The sequence below is a fragment of the Montipora capricornis genome, chromosome 3, assembly GCF_036669925.1.
Source record: "Montipora capricornis isolate CH-2021 chromosome 3, ASM3666992v2, whole genome shotgun sequence".
NCBI classification, from domain to species: domain Eukaryota; kingdom Metazoa; phylum Cnidaria; class Anthozoa; order Scleractinia; family Acroporidae; genus Montipora; species Montipora capricornis.
This window is the reverse complement of record NC_090885.1, coordinates 9743378-9758377: the sequence shown is the minus strand read 5'-3', so window position 1 is coordinate 9758377 and position 15000 is coordinate 9743378. Positions and strand designations below refer to the sequence as shown.

Below are 15000 nucleotides of genomic sequence, written 5' to 3'. Positions count from 1 at the left end.
GCCCTAAAGAGCAGCCTTTCCTAATGGAAACGTGTTTGTTTGATGTCAATTTCAGAAAATTGAATATTACACTCATAGAGACGTCTCCTCCTGTCTTTTTGGTGTCAGCTACATACCGGCAACGGGATGTCATCGTTTTCCTATAGGCTTTTTTTTCCTCATTACTTAATATAATTTCTAGTTTTTAATGTTCCTCGATTATTATTGTATAAAACGCACTTAGTCTGTTAAATATCCAAGTATTTCATCACATTACGGGCTATATTCCTCTTTATTCTGTAATGATGGTCTCCGTAAGCCGAAATCATTCCATGGAAAACCCTGATGAAGAAAGGTATTTTCTTTCAAAATACTGGGTTAAGATAGTTATTCCTTCCCTGTTCAATTAATCTTGCTGTGCTTGTTTAGCATCCTGTAGTCAGGACATTGAACTTATTTATGTTTTCGTTAATTTGCATTCTTTGCGCACCCCAGATTTCTGAGAAAACCTTCCTGGTTCTGATTATTAAGAATGGTGGATAGAAAGTTGCAAGTTTTGGAGCGGCACATGCAAGAGCTTAGCGTGGCAAGAAAGGAGGGAGACAGACAAGGCGAGGGTTTGGCTTGTTTCAATCTCGGTAGATACTATCAGGGCACAGCTGACTTTAATCAGGCCATAACAAATTACACACAAGCATTAGCCATTTTTAAGGAAATAGGTTTCAGGGCCGGAGAAGGAAGTGCCTATGGCAATCTCGGCAACGCTTATCAAAGTCTTGGTGATTTTAAGCAAGCCATAGTCTACCACAATCAAGATCTTAGTATTGCCAAAGAGGTAGGGGACAGGGCAGGAGAAGGAGGGGCATATGGCAATCTCGGCAATGCTTATCAAAGTCTTGGTGATTTTAAGCAAGCCATAGTCTACCACAATCAAGATCTTAGTATTGCCAAAGAGGTAGGGGACAGGGCAGGAGAAGGAAGCGCATATGGCAATCTCGGCAACGCTCATAAAAGTCTTGGTGATTTTAAGCAAGCCATAGTCTACCACAATCAACATCTTAGTATTGCCAAAGAGGTAGGGGACAGGGCAGGAGAAGGAGGAGCCTATGGCAATCTCGGCAACGCTTATAAAAATCTTGGTGATTTTAAGCAAGCCATAGTCTACCACAATCAACATCTTAGTATTGCCAAAGAGGTAGGGAACAGGGCAGGACAAGGAAGAGCCTATGCCAATCTCGGCATCGCTTATAAAAGTCTTGGTGATTTTAAGCAAGCCATAGTCTACCACAATCAACATCTTAGTATTGCCAAAGAGGTAGGGGACAGGGCAGGAGAAGGAAGCGCATATGGCAATCTTGGCAACGCTTATCAAAGTCTTGGTGATTTTAAGCAAGCCATAGTCTACCATAATCAACGTCTTAGTATTGCCAAAGAGGTAGGAAACAGGGCAGGAGAAGGAGGAGCCTATGCCAATCTCGGCATCGCTTATAAAAGTCTTGGTGATTTTAAGCAAGCCATAGTCAACCACAATCAACATCTTAGTATTGCCAAAGAGGTAGGGGACAGGGCAGGAGAAGGAAGTGCCTATGGCAATCTCGGCATCGCTTATCAAAGTCTTGGTGATTTTAAGCAAGCCATATTCTACCACTATCAACATCTTAGTATTGCCAAAGAGGTAGGGGACAGAGCAGGAGAAGGAGGAGCCTATGGCAATCTCGGCAACGCTTATGATAGTCTTCGTAATTTTAAGCAAGCCATAGTCTACCACAATCAAGATCTTAGTATTGCCAAAGAGGTAGGGGACAGGGCAGGAGAAGGAGGATCCTATGGCAATCTCGGCAACGCTTATCAAAGTCTTGGTGATTTTAAGCAAGCCATAGTCTACCACAATCAGCATCTTAGTATTGCCAAAGAGGTAGGGGACAGGGCAGGAGAAGCAAAAGCCTATTGCAATCTCGGCAACGCTTATCAAAGTCTTGGTGATTTTAAGCAAGCCATAGTCTACCACAATCAGCATCTTAGTATTTGCAAGGAATTAGAGGACCCAATAGGGCAGGCAATCGCGTGTTGTTGTATAGGTGTTGTTCATGAATTTTTGGACTCCCTGATCAAAGCTCTTAATTACTATCGTCTGAGCATTCATTATTTTGACGAAACAAGGCGTCTTCTTCAGTCAGAGGATGCATGGAAAATTAGCTTTCGTGACAGAAATGGGCTTGCGTACACTGCTCTGTGGACAGCACTCTTGAAGAATGGAGAGGTTGATGAGGCTTTGTGTGCTGCTGAGCAAGGGAGAGCACAGGCTTTGGCAGATATTTTGAAGATGAAATACAGCATTGATGAGAAACCTACGATGAGGGTAACTATGCCTTTGGTTATAAAAGATCTACCTTCACAAACTGTTTTCACAGCACTTAAAGGGAACATGATCAGCTTCTGGTTGCTAAGAGAAGATATTGGGATAAATTTTAGACAAAGGAAAATCGAAAAAGGAAGTGCCTGCTCTTTGATGAATAGTACTTTTAAACAGATCAGTGCAGAGACGGTTGTACGATGCGAGAATCGTTCACTTAATAGACAGCCCAGCAACTTCTCGAGCAGTGGGAAAGCTGTTGAACAAACCGTTCAGTCCTTGAGCTTCTCTGTGCACTCTTTGCAGCCCTTGTATGATGTCTTAGTAAGTCCCATTGCAGACTTGCTCGAGGGTGATGACTTAGTCTTTGTTCCTGATGGGCACTTTTGCCTGGCTCCTTTTCCTGCATTGAGTGACTCTGTCAGGATCCGTGCAATTCCCTCGCTGACCACTTTAAAATTGATCGCCAGTTCACCTGACGACTTCCAAAGTAAGAATGAAGCGCTGCTTGTGGGCGATCCATGCTTGAAGGAAGTCACTTACGGCACTGGTGAGACCATGTATGCACAGCTGCCATGTGCGAAAAAAGAGGTGGATATGATTGGAGAACTTCTGCAGACCGTGCCTCTTACAGGAAAAGATGCAACCAAAGTTGAGGTGCTGAAAAGAATGGAGTCAGTTGCTTTAATCCACATTGCTGCACATGGTGATGACAACTTTGGAGAAATTGCTTTGGCCCCAAACCCAGAACGCACATCCCAGATCCCCGAAGAGGAAGATTACATGTTATCGCTGAGCGATGTTCACGCAGTTCGTCTTCAGGCAAGACTGGTTGTGCTGAGTTGCTGTCATAGTGGCCAGGGAGAGCTAAAATCTGAGGGTATTGTGGGAATAGCCAGGGCTTTCCTGTGTGCTGGTGCCCGGTCTGTTCTGGTGTCTCTCTGGGCAATTGACGACGAGGCGACCTTGATGTTCATGAAGAGTTTCTACCAACACTTGGCAGATAGAAAAAGTGCAAGTACAGCTCTTCACCATGCTATGAGATCTCTTCGGGAGACAAAGAATTATTCCGCCGTAAAATACTGGGCGCCATTTGTGCTAATTGGTGATGATGTCACCTTTGAATTTGGGCAACCCGAACATGAAAAGAATGGTAAGTGCTATTTAAATATCACTTTAATGACTGAATCGCTGTACCTTGTACCTGGTTGTAATCAGGAAGTTGTCGAAAGCAGCAGGTACGTTCTTCACAGAGAAATGGTTTTAAAATCGGTTGCCAGTGTGGTTATCTTTACTCGAACTGCTTTGGCTAATACCTGAGTTAAATAAAAAGCATCTGCATTCACCGAGTCAGCTACTTCGGCCTTCCTGCAGAAAGTTAGCTGTTTGAATCGTGTTATGATGGACTGACAGTACACCTGATCGGTTACTGCCAGTTGCTTATGTCAAGTGAAGAGAGCTATTGAGGTCCTTAAGTGTACATGTCAAAGTAAACTGAATAGGAATTGTTGCTATTAACTGAGCACAAACAGTTTCATCAATTAAGATAATTGTTATATTATTTACTTGCAAATCAGAACGAATTCCTTATTGCTATTGAACCCACTACTTGTTTCTTTCTTCATTGTTTTTTTTTTGTTTTTTTTTTTTCCAGAAACGTTGTCGAAAACGTGAAAAACCTACTTGGACTCTGATACGTCGATATGTATATGCGTTATTGAAAACAATTCAATCATTGATACCTCAATAGTAGTCAGACTAAAGATATCATGCCAATTATAGTTAAAGTACCATAAGATTTCAGTAGTATCAAGATAATGTCCAAATCCTTACATTTGTGCCTTGTTTTGTTAGCACCTGTACCAGGATTAGTTAATCACTTGATAGCAATCAGGGACTTGGCAAAACGGTTTGTTTCCATGACTGAAGATCTAGCCGTCATGTTAATTTAGCCCTTGAAAATACTTTAAAATAACTCCAAGCTTTTACGGTATGTTTCTCGGGTGACAGGCTGGTGACAAGTATACTCTTTAGCTTGCCATACCAACTTTCCATTTACAATAATTTATTTATCAAGTGACAGTCGAGGGAATGTGTGTTTTCTGTGTTTCTGTAAGGTTGGCCAAAGCTAAATAAGCAAATTAATTGTTTTGGGAGGCAAATGTCTATAAGCTAAAAAACAACGTAGGAAAGTAGAAATGTTTGGAAATTACATGTACCTAATTTTTCATATTGATACACGTACTAGAAAGTATGTATAGTATGTGAAAATTGCTAGGGTCAAGATTCCATTACCCAAGAGTACGAATCCCCCATTCAGCGTCAGAAAAGTGTCAATAAATTTGAAACCAAGTTTTGCGGGAAAATGAACAATGGACCGAATTGAGTAACTCAATATTGTACCCAATTCAAATCTCCCGGGGTTAAGATTCTTTGTGTATCGTATTTGAATTGTAATATATAGCTTTCACATTTAAATGGTATGGAAATTCCTGGAACGAAACGTTTTATTCCCAAAGGGTTTGAATAGGGCACAACATTGAGTTAGCCGATTTGGTCTATTGTTTATTTTCCCAGAAAACTTGGTTTAAAAACAAACACTTTTCTGACTCTGATGAGGACTAGGTCAATTTGGGTAAATCTTATTCTTGGGTGATGGACTCTTGCTAGTGCCTAGAACCAAACAAATGGAAAGTTCCTTACTTTAAAGTTTTCTATTTTATGATGTTTTGTCACAGAGGGACCGGACCGATGCAAAATAATTCAATGAATTGGGTGATTTCTTAGAGCTTCTAGAAGGAAAAAAGGTCAGGTGGGATTAAGTAAAAGTTGCCTGATTCCTTAATTTGAGTCGTTTTAAACCCCGGGGAGGGGGGACTTTGCGTATGTATATGATTGTCGAAATCTTTGAATTAAACTCCTAAAGGAGACCAATCTGGGCCTGGCCCAGGCTTTTTTTGACCCCTTAATGAGACCACATTCAAAACACCTTAAATAGTCATTTTTAAACTTCTTCTCGTGCAACCCTGAACAAGACGTTGACAGCTACATATGGGCTACATATGATGGCGTTTTGCCATGAACGCCCTAAGTGAGACCTCTAAGAGAGGCGAAGAGCACCTAGCCACCAAATCGTCACGAGATACTTCATGTTGTTTGGGCTCAATTACCAGCAGTGGAATTACTGTAAAGTAATGCACGGTACACAGTGGGCTCAAGGCACAGTCAGCAAACATTTCATGGAGCATGCGGTTTGAAGAATGCTGACTCATGGCAGAGATCTCTTTCCTGTATTTGTCAGCCCAGCAAACGCAAAAGACAAGGGACCTCTGCTAGCAAGGAACTGTACAGTTTAAATGGTCGAAACAAAGTTATGTTTTTGAACATGTCTACTTCGGTGTCCATTAACAGCACATCGGCTCCACAAAAACAGAATTCAAAGTTAGATTCAGAAACCATAAATCATCTATGGTTACAAATAAAAAATCTTGTGAAGTTGCAGTTCACTTCAATAGCACCTCACATTCGCTTCAAGATTTTTCTTTTCAATGCATTGATCAAATTAGCCATGATTGCACGCAAGTTGATAAACTACTTATTACAAAGGAAGCTTATTGGAGTGCCCAACTATTCACGCTATCATCTTATGGTCTTGACAAAAGACAGGACAATTCTCTTGATGACTAACATTACGTTGCTGGGCGTTTTTTTACGATAAGTGTTACAATTGCGTGAAATCTTGTTAGTTCGTGATCATTGGATTTTTTTCATACCTTTTAATTAGCAGTACATTATTATCATCTCTTCTTTATCGTTATTTTTTAGTTACGTAATGCTCTTGTTAGTTTTTTCTATACATTTTCAAGAATTTGTTGTAAACAAGTCAGGCCTATATAAGGGTATAATTACTTTTTTTCCAGTGCTGTACAGTAAATTGATGAAGGTCTGAAGACCGAAACGTTTTTAATAAATTTTTAGTTTTTAGTTTTTAGCTTCAGAAGTTGTCCGTCCATTGGCCACATTTTAACTGCTATTTTTATATGCATCTGCCGCGGCTTGGACTGAGAATCTCTTCGGGATCCTTCTGGAAGCTTGACGTTCTCGTTGGCCCAGGTAGCCCTTTGAAACTTCTATATATATATATATATATATATATATATATATATATATTTTTTTTTTTTTTTTTTTTTTCTTTGAATTAACAAGGCTGGAAATCCAACGATGTAGTCCCAAGCTAGTAGGATCCGAAGGATACACAACGCTTTTCTAGAAATATTAAGTAATTTGAGTGTACAAATAGCAACAGCGAACTACTAGCAGAACCATTGAATGAAAAACATATTGCCGTGAGTGGGAATCGAACCCGCGTCCCCCTGGTTACTAGTCGGGTGTGCTAACCACTGCACCATCACGACAACCCTGCTGGAAACAGAGCAATCGGTGAGGTGATTGGTTAGCCGCGGGGTTCCCCGGCGTTTAACATTCAGGAACAGGACGTACATCGGATCATCCGAGGATGATTCACAGGCTACCAGCTAATAACAAATTATATTTTTGAATTAACAAGGCTGGAAATCCAACGATGAAGTCCCAAGCTAGTAGGATCCGAAGGATACACAACGCTTTTCTAGAAATATTAAGTAATTTGAGTGTACAAATAGCAACAGCGAATTACTAGCAGAACCATTGAATGAAAAACATATTGCCGTGAGTGGGAATCGAACCCGCGTCCCCCTGGTTACTAGTCGGGTGTGCTAACCACTGCACCATCACGACAACCCTGCTGGAAACAGAGCAATCGGTGAGGTGATTGGTTAGCCGCGGGGTTCCTCGGCGTTTAACATTCAGGAACAGGACGTACATCGGATCATCCGAGGATGATTCACAGGCTACCAGCTAATAACAAATTATATTTTTGAATTAACAAGGCTGGAAATCCAACGATGTAGTCTATATATATGTATAGATGTATATATATATATATATATATATATATATATATATATATATATATATATATATATAAAGAAACGTGAAAGCCTTATCTTTGAGTCGAAGAGTGCTCTACAATCGTGGAGCTTTATAATTACTTTGAAAGTGAGCTATTCATGCATGCCAAATTTGGAAAGAAAAATCAGCGCCCACAACAAGTCCTCCCTTGTGAATAATTTTCAATCACATGAAAAATCATGCAATTGCAGAGACAAACACTCTTGTCCGTTAAGTGGTGATTGCTTAACCCAAGACGTGGTCTACCAAGCCACAGTTGAAAGCGCCATGGGAAAAAAAACATACATCGGGCTTACCTCGAATCAATTCAAAACAAGATTCCGAAACCACGCGGCTTCATTTAGAAATGAGAACAAAAGGAACGCAACCGAGTTGAGTAAATACATCTGGTCCCCAAAGGACACCAAAACGGAATTTGCTGTAACCTGGAAAGTAATGGCTCGCGCCAGGCCTTATTCAAATGTAACCAAGAGATGTAATCTTTGCATAGCAGAAAACTTCTACATCATATGTAAACCGGGAGCGGGCACCCTGAACAAAAGGAACGAGCTGGCGAGTGCGTGCCGGCACGCAACTAAATATTTGAAAAGGCACGCTTGAACCATCAACCTATAAAAGGAACGTTAGTCAGTTAGTGTTTCATGCACCTGACGAGAGACGACCATAAGGCCCTTTCGAAACAGTTCTGTAGTGTTTTAATGTTTTAATTTTTCCTTTCCTACGCAAGTAATTAGATATATATATATATATATATAATAATTATGAAATGACGTGATAAATTGATCATCAGCTAAAAGTGCTCAATGGGTTTACCAGAGCTTTGAATAGATACGTAGACTTGAACTAGGTCAAAAACATTTATTTGCTACTCCGAGTTTCATGCTTCTCACGAAGCAATCATCAGGCAACTGCCAAAAAGAAGGAATACATGGTGTTTTACAGTGATTTTGAAAATAACGGTAGCAATTCACTATAGGCTGGGGTGCATAGCAACGGCTAAACAATAACCGCTAAAATGAGCTGCTAAAAATAAGCCTTAAATAATTACGCTATTAAGAAGGAATTTCTTTGCATGTCTGCAACTTGTTACAAGCTCATTTCTGTTGTTAAGGGTCGCCAAATCTGGTCTACAAATTATATAGTATCTCTCCCACAGACATAAATTACACTTCTTCGTTACATTTGAATAGGATCTCGCATGCCTAACAATCCGCCATTTAATGTGATAGTCGACTTTCTTGTCCTCCAAACCCCATACATAGTTACTAAGTTCAGTGGAATTTCTGTAGCGTTCATTTCTAAAGGAACATGTGTGGTTTCTATAACGTGATTTGAATGATGTGTCGCAAAGACCGATGTAGGTTTGCTTTGACTGAGATGTTGTGACCTCTGCTTGGTAGATGATATTCCGCACGTTGCACTTTCCGTCTAGAGGGCAGGATCTTTTGTCGCGGCAGTTGCAAGTGTTGATAGTTTGAGCGGGTGGATTTGATGACTTGTTAATGACGGCTTTATTTTGGTTGGAGATAATTGTTTTTACATTGCTCATGCAGCTATAACTAATTTTGAGAGTGTTCCGGTTAAAAATTCTGTGCAAAGGGTGTGATTTTGGGAAGTGCTTGCCGATTAAGGTGAGGAAACACTTTCCAACTTTTGTTTTGACGTTTTGGCTGTATGGAGGATTGAACCAGGTGATGTTTCTAGGCCTATTCTTGCGGTGTTTGGTTTCTGGAGTTGTTTTTCTGTAGGTTAGATTATTTATGTAGCCGCTCTTGTTGAGTGCATCTTGGTAGGTTTCTTTCGCTTTATCAAATGATTCTTTGTCGGAAGAAATTTCTGAGAGGCACTTGTTTATGGATTCCGATATGTTCTTTAGGATGGATGGGGGGTGATTAGATTTCTTGTGAACGTAGAGTGGGATGTTTCCTTCTTTTGTGTAGGGATAGTAGGTGGGTTCATATTAGCGGACTAAGTATACCTTAAGTACACTTGAGCCCTACTTCAGATGTGAACGGCTTTAATTTCAGCTCAAGTAGCCTACTTTGTGGCCATGGTAATGCATTGCCTTCAAAGAAGCCGAAGTACACTCTCAAGTCTAGTTCAGACCATCCTTACGAGCTTACTTATCTACTATAAAAACACATTCCGGAAACGGACGTCAATCAAGCATGTTGTGCGGCGGGAAATTCAGAGCACACGAACACGCGAACACGCAAAATTTGCTTCTACTTCGACGAAAAACGACTGTGAATGAATCCATATAGATCTTACCAGGGGATGGATGAGGACACCTTTTTAGACAAAGACCTTATGTAAGTCTCCATGCTGTATTTTTGTTTTGTTTTGTTTTGTTTAAATGCTCTTCATGCCACAGTCACAGCCAACATCCATGTGTCTTGTTCGACAGCAATACCTTAAACCAACGCTTTGCAAGAGTACCCTCTCCTCAGCAAGCGCAACCGATGTTTGGCAGACAATTCTGGCCATTTCCTTCGAGCAGCACTTCTTTTTATCGGCCGTCCGAAATGGGAAGGGCCCAGTTCGACGAACAGCAACAAGTAAGTATTGATGATTACAATCAGCTCAGCAGCCCAAGCAACTCCAGTAACTCGTCCCGAACGATATCGCCGATCCCAGTGGTAGCAAGCACTTCATGTGCTCAAGCAGTGGAGGAAGGCGCCCAAGTTAAAACTAAGAAAGCGCGATCAAAGTCTGTGGACTGGACGGAAGATGAGACCCATGATCTTCTAGAAGCGTGGGGTCCAAGATACAGCCAGCTCCGGAGTGCCTCTCAAAGAGAAAAAGTAAACATATGGAACCAAGTATATGCCTCTTATAAATCTGCCTATCCCCAAAGCCAGAGAACCCTTCAGCAAATAAAGAAACGGCAGCAGAACTTGGAGTATGAGTATAAGCTACTTAAACAAAAGTCACAGAAAACCGGGGAAGCAGGAATCAAGCAAATCAAAGATGGCTTTCCTTACTTCGACTATTTTGACGACGTAATGGGCCATCGGGACAGTGTTGATTCCAGTAAAATGGCAGTTGAAGGAAGCTCTATCTTCACTACGGCAAGCGAAGAGGCCGCATCAGAAAGTGGAAGTGTTTCGGCCCCAACTGAAATCGCACATCCTGACAAACGAAAAGTCTACTAGACAAGCCAGAAAATAGTGTCCGTAAGGGAAAACGGCGGCGACAAGATGAGCCCGGAACTAGTGGTCAGTCCTCTGATTTCCAAAAAGCTTTCATGGGAATGTGGGAGCGCAGCATGAACGAAGACAGGGATAGATTTGAACGTTCCGCTGAAATATTTCGGGAGGCGCAGACCAAACAAATGGAGCAGACAAACGCCATACTTTCCGGATTTAAAGACATTTTTAAAGATTTGGCGTCTAAGTAGGTAGCATGATGGATTCATTCAGGATAATATGTTTTATTCATTGTTAATGTTTTACATACAGTCCAATCTCAGAGGAACAGCTGATTCTTTCTATTTGACATAAATTACAAAGATAGCAATCTAAATTTTGCAGAATTTATCAACCAGTTTTCCAATTAAAATTACAATTGAAACAAAACCTTTGTTTTATAGTTAACGTCTATTCGTACACAATTGTCCAGTTGCAACTTTCTTCACAGGTTTTCCCATACGTAGTCTTTTAGGGTGGCTCGGATGCTGTTGCCAGTTTCCAAAGCATTTCTTCCTCCGTTTTCATCAGCAGGGTTATCGTCTGAGTCGCTCTCGTCTGCGTCGTATAGGTCGCCCCTTTCAATGCAAATGTTGTGTAGAACGCAAGCTGCAATTACAGTCTTTTTCAACGTTTTCGTTTTTTGTTCAATTTTCTTCAACATAATTCTCCAACGTGATTTTAGTATGCCAAATGTTCTTTCCACTACGCATCGCACTGCGCTAAACTTTAAATTAAATTTCCTCTGCTCTGGAGTCAAACGGCCTCTATCTGCAAAGGGTTTGAGGAGCCAGTTCATGAGTGGATAGGCACTGTCTCCAGCTAGTAGAGGCCCGATTTCTGTTCCACTGATATTCCGTATTGGACCACTGAGAATTTGCTCATTTTGTGCTAAGTCATATAAACCGCTTAGCCTAAGAACTCTAGCGTCATGTATGCTGCCAGGATACCCAACAGTTGCATGAATAAACTTTAAATGTGCATCGACTATGCCCTGTAGATTGACACTTTAATGCTGCTTTCGATTAAAATAATCTTCGTGATTCTCTGGTGGAGCATTTATCTCGATGTGACATCCATCGATCGCTCCGATTATTTGCGGTATTCCATACAGTTCTTCAAATTCTTCTATTTTCTCTCGAATTTCCTGATTTGTTAAAGGAAATTTTATAAAGCGTTCTTTTAGCTCAAAAATTGCCTGTTCGAATTCACTACAAATGAATTTCGCCGTTGACTTTCCGAATCCAAACTGTAAACCGCGACTCCTATAGCTGTTGCCTGTTGCGAGCCGCCAGAGTGCCAGGCCAACTCTTTTCTCCACGCTGATCGGAACTCTAAATCTCGTGTGCTGTTTTTGTAACTTTACCCTAACAAGGTCACACAAGTATTCAAATGTTTCTCGGGTGACTCTGAAATGTTCCTTCCACATAAAATTAAGCCCTGGGCTTGCTATGAGGTGTCGAAACCAGTTCTGTGGACGAGGCCAAACCTAAGCTCTTCGTCCCCTTTGAGCATTCATGACCTGATTGATTTGGGAGAAACATTCGTCTGTTTCTCCGCATAATCCTAAATTCTTCCTCTAAAACGTGAAGGTGATAAAGATGGGAAAGCAAAGATCTTTGACGTAGTAGTAAAATAATTGTGAGCCATAAAAGGCAAGCAATTCGAAGGTTTCTAGGTCGCATGATCAAGTGGAGAATTCCTATTCTCCCGCAATTCATTCCGAAAAGCGTGATGAATACACGTGGGAAATTTGCCGCGAAACTTGATTGACAACACGATTATCTTGAAAGCATACTTTGAACTCTAATATGAACGCTCATCACGGTAAGTAAACATGGACGATCTTAAGTATACTTGAGCTCGGGTATACTTAAGGTGTACTTACTCCGCTGGTATGAACCCACCTAGTGCTTACCAGATTGGAGGTCAAGGGTGACGTCTAAGAAATTTACTTTAGTGGTGTTTGCTTCGACTGTGATCTTTAAGTCGTTTTCATGGCTTCTGCCAAATTTTCCGTGAAAACGACTTAAAGATCACAGTCGAAGCAAACACCACTAAAGTAAATTTCTTAGAAGTCACCCTTGACCTCCAATCTGGAAAGCACTATCCCTACACAAAAGAAGGAAACATCCCACTCTACCTTCAATCACCCCCCATCCATCCTAAAGAACATACCGGAATCCATAAACAAGTGCCTCTCAGAAATTTCTTCCGACAAAGAATCATTTGATAAAGCGAAAGAAACCTACCAAGATGCACTCAACAAGAGCGGCTACATATATAATCTAACCTACAGAAAAACAACTCCAGAAACCAAACAACGCAAGAATAGGCCTAGAAACATCACCTGGTTCAATCCTCCATACAGCCAAAACGTCAAAACAAAAGTTGGAAAGTGTTTCCTCACCTTAATCGGCAAGCACTTCCCAAAATCACACCCTTTGCACAGAATTTTTAACCGGAACACTCTCAAAATTAGTTATAGCTGCATGAGCAATGTAAAAACAATTATCTCCAACCAAAATAAAGCCGTCATTAACAAGTCATCAAATCCACCCGCTCAAACTATCAACACTTGCAACTGCCGCGACAAAAGATCCTGCCCTCTAGACGGAAAGTGCAACGTGCGGAATATCATCTACCAAGCAGAGGTCACAACATCTCAGTCAAAGCAAACCTACATCGGTCTTTGCGACACATCATTCAAATCACGTTATAGAAACCACACATGTTCCTTTAGAAATGAACGCTACAGAAATTCCACTGAACTTAGTAACTATGTATGGGGTTTGGAGGACAAGAAAGTCGACTATCACATTAAATGGCGGATTGTTAGGCATGCGAGATCCTATTCAAATGTAACGAAGAAGTGTAATTTATGTCTGTGGGAGAGATACTATATAATTTGTAGACCAGATTTGGCGACCCTTAACAACAGAAATGAGCTTGTAACAAGTTGCAGACATGCAAAGAAATTCCTTCTTAATAGCGTAATTATTTAAGGCTTATTTTTAGCAGCTCATTTTAGCGGTTATTGTTTAACCGTTGCTATGAACCCCAGCCTATAGTGAATTGCTACCGTTTGTTTTCAAAATCACTGTAAAACACCATGTATTCCTTCTTTTTGGCAGTTGCCTGATGATTGCTTCGTGAGAAGCATGAAACTCGGAGTAGCAAATAAATGTTTTTGACCTAGTTCAAGTCTACGTATCTATATATATATATATATATATATATATATATATATATATATATATACATACAAATGTAAGAAGGAAAGTGTTACTAGTTACTCGAGTTTCACGCTCAAGGCGATCATCAGACGGATCGTTGTCTACGAGAAGATGTCATATATAAGTGTTCAAATTTAGGAACGGTTGTAGCGACGCTTCCGGTGATTGGTTGTCGTGAAAAACTTGTTTTCATGGCGGCATTTCGTTACCAGCTCAGATTTCTTGTTCAAGAGAAAGGCGTTTTTTGCGCTCAAGATGCAAAGTTTTTCAGATAAACACAGGTTGCAGCGAGAAGGGTTGCCTTTGTATGCTTTTGCTCTTTTTATGATTGAAAGAAAGCTTGTGGTTGTTGTACCGTGTTTTGAATTCGTTTTCCGTCATGCCAATGTAGGATCTTGAGTTACCGGAAGTTGTTGTGACAGTAGCTTGGTAGATAATGTTGCTCAGGGTTAAGCACGCACCGTCAAGAGGGCAAAGGTTTTTGTTTCTACATTTGCATTTCTTCTCACTGGAGGTCTCGTTGCACTCATTCAGGATCTTCTGATTGTGGCTTTTGATTATGTTAGCCATGTTTGTAGTGCAGCTGTAGCTGACCTTCAGGTTGTTTCTATTGAATATTTTGTGGAGCTTGTGTGACTTTGGGAAATGTTTGTTTATCAGGCAAAGGAATGATTTAGCGATGTTGGTTCGAACATTCTGGCTGTAAGGTGGGTTAAACCATATGATTTTTCTTGACCTGATTCTGGATTTTGCTCTTCCCAGGGGCACCCAACTAGAATATGGTTCAAAACCACTAAACATAGCATTGTTAAACGTATTTTAGTATTTAAACGGTAGATATAGGCATATTTTTATCCCCTAAAAATTTTTCATCTGTTCGGATTTCCTAGATGAAAGTCTAGTTATCCAAAAATTATAGGGATCGAAACTTACCTTTTCGAAAATTTCAGCCAGAAAAAAGGCTCCCGAAAATTCTAGGTGACCTTTTTAAGCTAAAAATCCATTTAAAATGGACAATTATACCATCTTTTAGATGTTCGAAAATCCTAGGACAGGCAGGCAAGCAAGAAATTTTACAACAAATGTTCCGAAAATTCTAGATTTCAAATCGTCTTCCGAACAGATATTTTCCGAAAATTGACGTTGGGTGCCCCTGTCTTCCTTGGTTTTGATTTTGATTTGCAAGATAATGGATTCGTTCTTTGTACCCGCTGGATTTCAGGGCATTGTTGTA

General features: G+C 40.6%; 2 protein-coding genes and 1 pseudogene across 5 annotated transcripts in view; 2 read left to right on the top strand and 1 right to left on the bottom strand.

The window, feature by feature from the left end:
• Positions 1-6432, top strand: part of LOC138042123 (tetratricopeptide repeat protein 28-like) — a 50434-nt gene extending 44002 nt beyond the window's left edge. For 3 of the 4 annotated variants that reach the window (XM_068887896.1, XM_068887897.1, XM_068887898.1), the window contains one exon: positions 475-3980. In XM_068887896.1, the coding sequence (XP_068743997.1) occupies positions 512-3652 (3141 nt within the window). In that variant the 5' untranslated portion in view covers positions 475-511 and the 3' untranslated portion in view covers positions 3653-3980. The other variant, XM_068887899.1, reaches the window with a different exon arrangement.
• Positions 6433-9867: 3435 nt separating this feature from the next.
• Positions 9868-10497, top strand: LOC138039820 (uncharacterized). Its single transcript, XM_068885660.1, has one exon. It carries the CDS (start codon positions 9868-9870, stop codon positions 10495-10497), a length of 630 nt encoding a protein of 209 aa, XP_068741761.1.
• A 478-nt stretch (positions 10498-10975) lies between these two features.
• The window catches only part of LOC138039819 (piggyBac transposable element-derived protein 2-like), a 10628-nt pseudogene continuing 6603 nt past the window's right edge, over positions 10976-15000 (bottom strand).